Genomic DNA, 1,295 nt, shown 5'->3' with positions numbered 1-1,295 from the left:
AATCCGAAATGTGAATATTTCATGCTGTAACCGCACGATGGATTTTCAACGATTTAAAACGGTTACACGGTTTATATTTAGAATAAAAAAAAGAAGAATCCTTCATAAATAACATTATATTCATCTATATAGGGTTCTTTTTGGATATACGTCAATTCACCCGTAGCTAAATTCATCGCGTGTCAAATGATCGCGATCAATTCATCGCATGTCAATTTATCGTGGTCGCAATTAATCGCACGTCAATTTATCGCCAAATTTTATTATAAATTTATAATATTTTATTATTTAAATAATCACGAAAAATCACAAAAACATTAATCACAATAAATATTGTTTGTCGTTTACATAATATACATTATTTACAAAATTTACAATTGCAATTGAAAATTATGAGCTATTCCTTGTAAATAGTCGTCGATAGATCTATTTTCAAAATCATAGCATATTTGCTTTAGACGTTGAGCTTTATCTTGATACTTTTTTTTTGCTGGTGGACATTCTCCAGCTATATATTGTTCGATTTTTATTTTATTCGTGTTTTCCTCTTTTTTCAATGCTAATATAAATTTCCATATACTTGGATGACATTGATTTAAGATCGATGTAAAACAATTGTGCCATCCTTCAACAGCATTATTTGTTCTTGGTAAATCTTCAGAAACCAACGAATAGCAGTTCCAAATCGAAATTTTAAAAGTAGGCGATCGCCTTTTTTGTCACCTGTCAGTACGTCCTATCCAAGTATCGTCAAAATAATTAAGAATTGGTGATAGTAGTTCGTCATTTTCAATAAAGTATTTGGTGTCCAACAATTTTTCATAAGACTCAATAACCTTATTTTCTGGTACATAAGCTAAGCTTGGTAGTTTACGAATCTGTAGAGCAAAAGTTACGTCATCTATATATTTTTTTTGGAGGCCTGCGGCTTGAATTTTTCGCCAAATACATTGCGACAAATGAAAGAAACAACCTTTTAGTTTTGCTTCAGGAAATTCAGAAGTTATTGCATTCATTGCACCTTTTTCAAAGTCGACCATAATTGTCTTAGGACTTAGATCAGGCTAAATTGTTTTTAGTGCTTGAAACATACGTTTATAGGTGTTTTCTTTTTTATTTGGCAATAAGATGTAAACAGACGGTAACACATTAGAATACTGAACAGCGTGAATTGTATATAATTGATAAAATAATGATGGTGCACTAGAAAATGTGCCATCCCAAAACCAATTGTCGCATTGTGTCATAAGGTACAATAAACGTGTTGTTGAAAAAATTAAAATTCGTTCAGTATT

General features: G+C 30.8%; 1 protein-coding gene across 1 annotated transcript; it reads right to left on the bottom strand.

Moving 5' to 3' along the window:
* Positions 1-371: 371 nt before the first annotated feature.
* LOC103311386 lies at positions 372-1,040 on the bottom strand. Its single transcript, XM_008190980.1, has 2 exons — positions 734-1,040; positions 372-655 (listed from the first exon to the last, which is right to left on the bottom strand). The coding sequence occupies exons 1-2, from the start codon at positions 1,038-1,040 to the stop codon at positions 372-374; spliced, it is 591 nt and encodes a 196-aa protein (XP_008189202.1).
* Between the last annotated feature and the right edge of the window lie 255 nt (positions 1,041-1,295).

Source organism: Acyrthosiphon pisum, chromosome A1 (assembly GCF_005508785.2).
Source record: "Acyrthosiphon pisum isolate AL4f chromosome A1, pea_aphid_22Mar2018_4r6ur, whole genome shotgun sequence".
NCBI lineage: Eukaryota > Metazoa > Arthropoda > Insecta > Hemiptera > Aphididae > Acyrthosiphon > Acyrthosiphon pisum.
The sequence above is the reverse complement of the archived record's forward strand: the minus strand, read 5'-3'. Positions and strand labels throughout refer to the sequence as shown.

Excerpts from the sequence above, each read along its gene's own strand:
- LOC103311386 (XM_008190980.1), bottom strand. The coding sequence starts at position 1,040 with ATGGTCGACTTTGAAAAAGGTGCAATGAATGCAATAACTTCTGAATTT. Across the intron at positions 656-733 it reads TGACGATACTTGGATAGGAC|ATTTACCAAGAACAAATAAT; the intron begins GTACTGACAGGT and ends TGGTTTCTGAAG.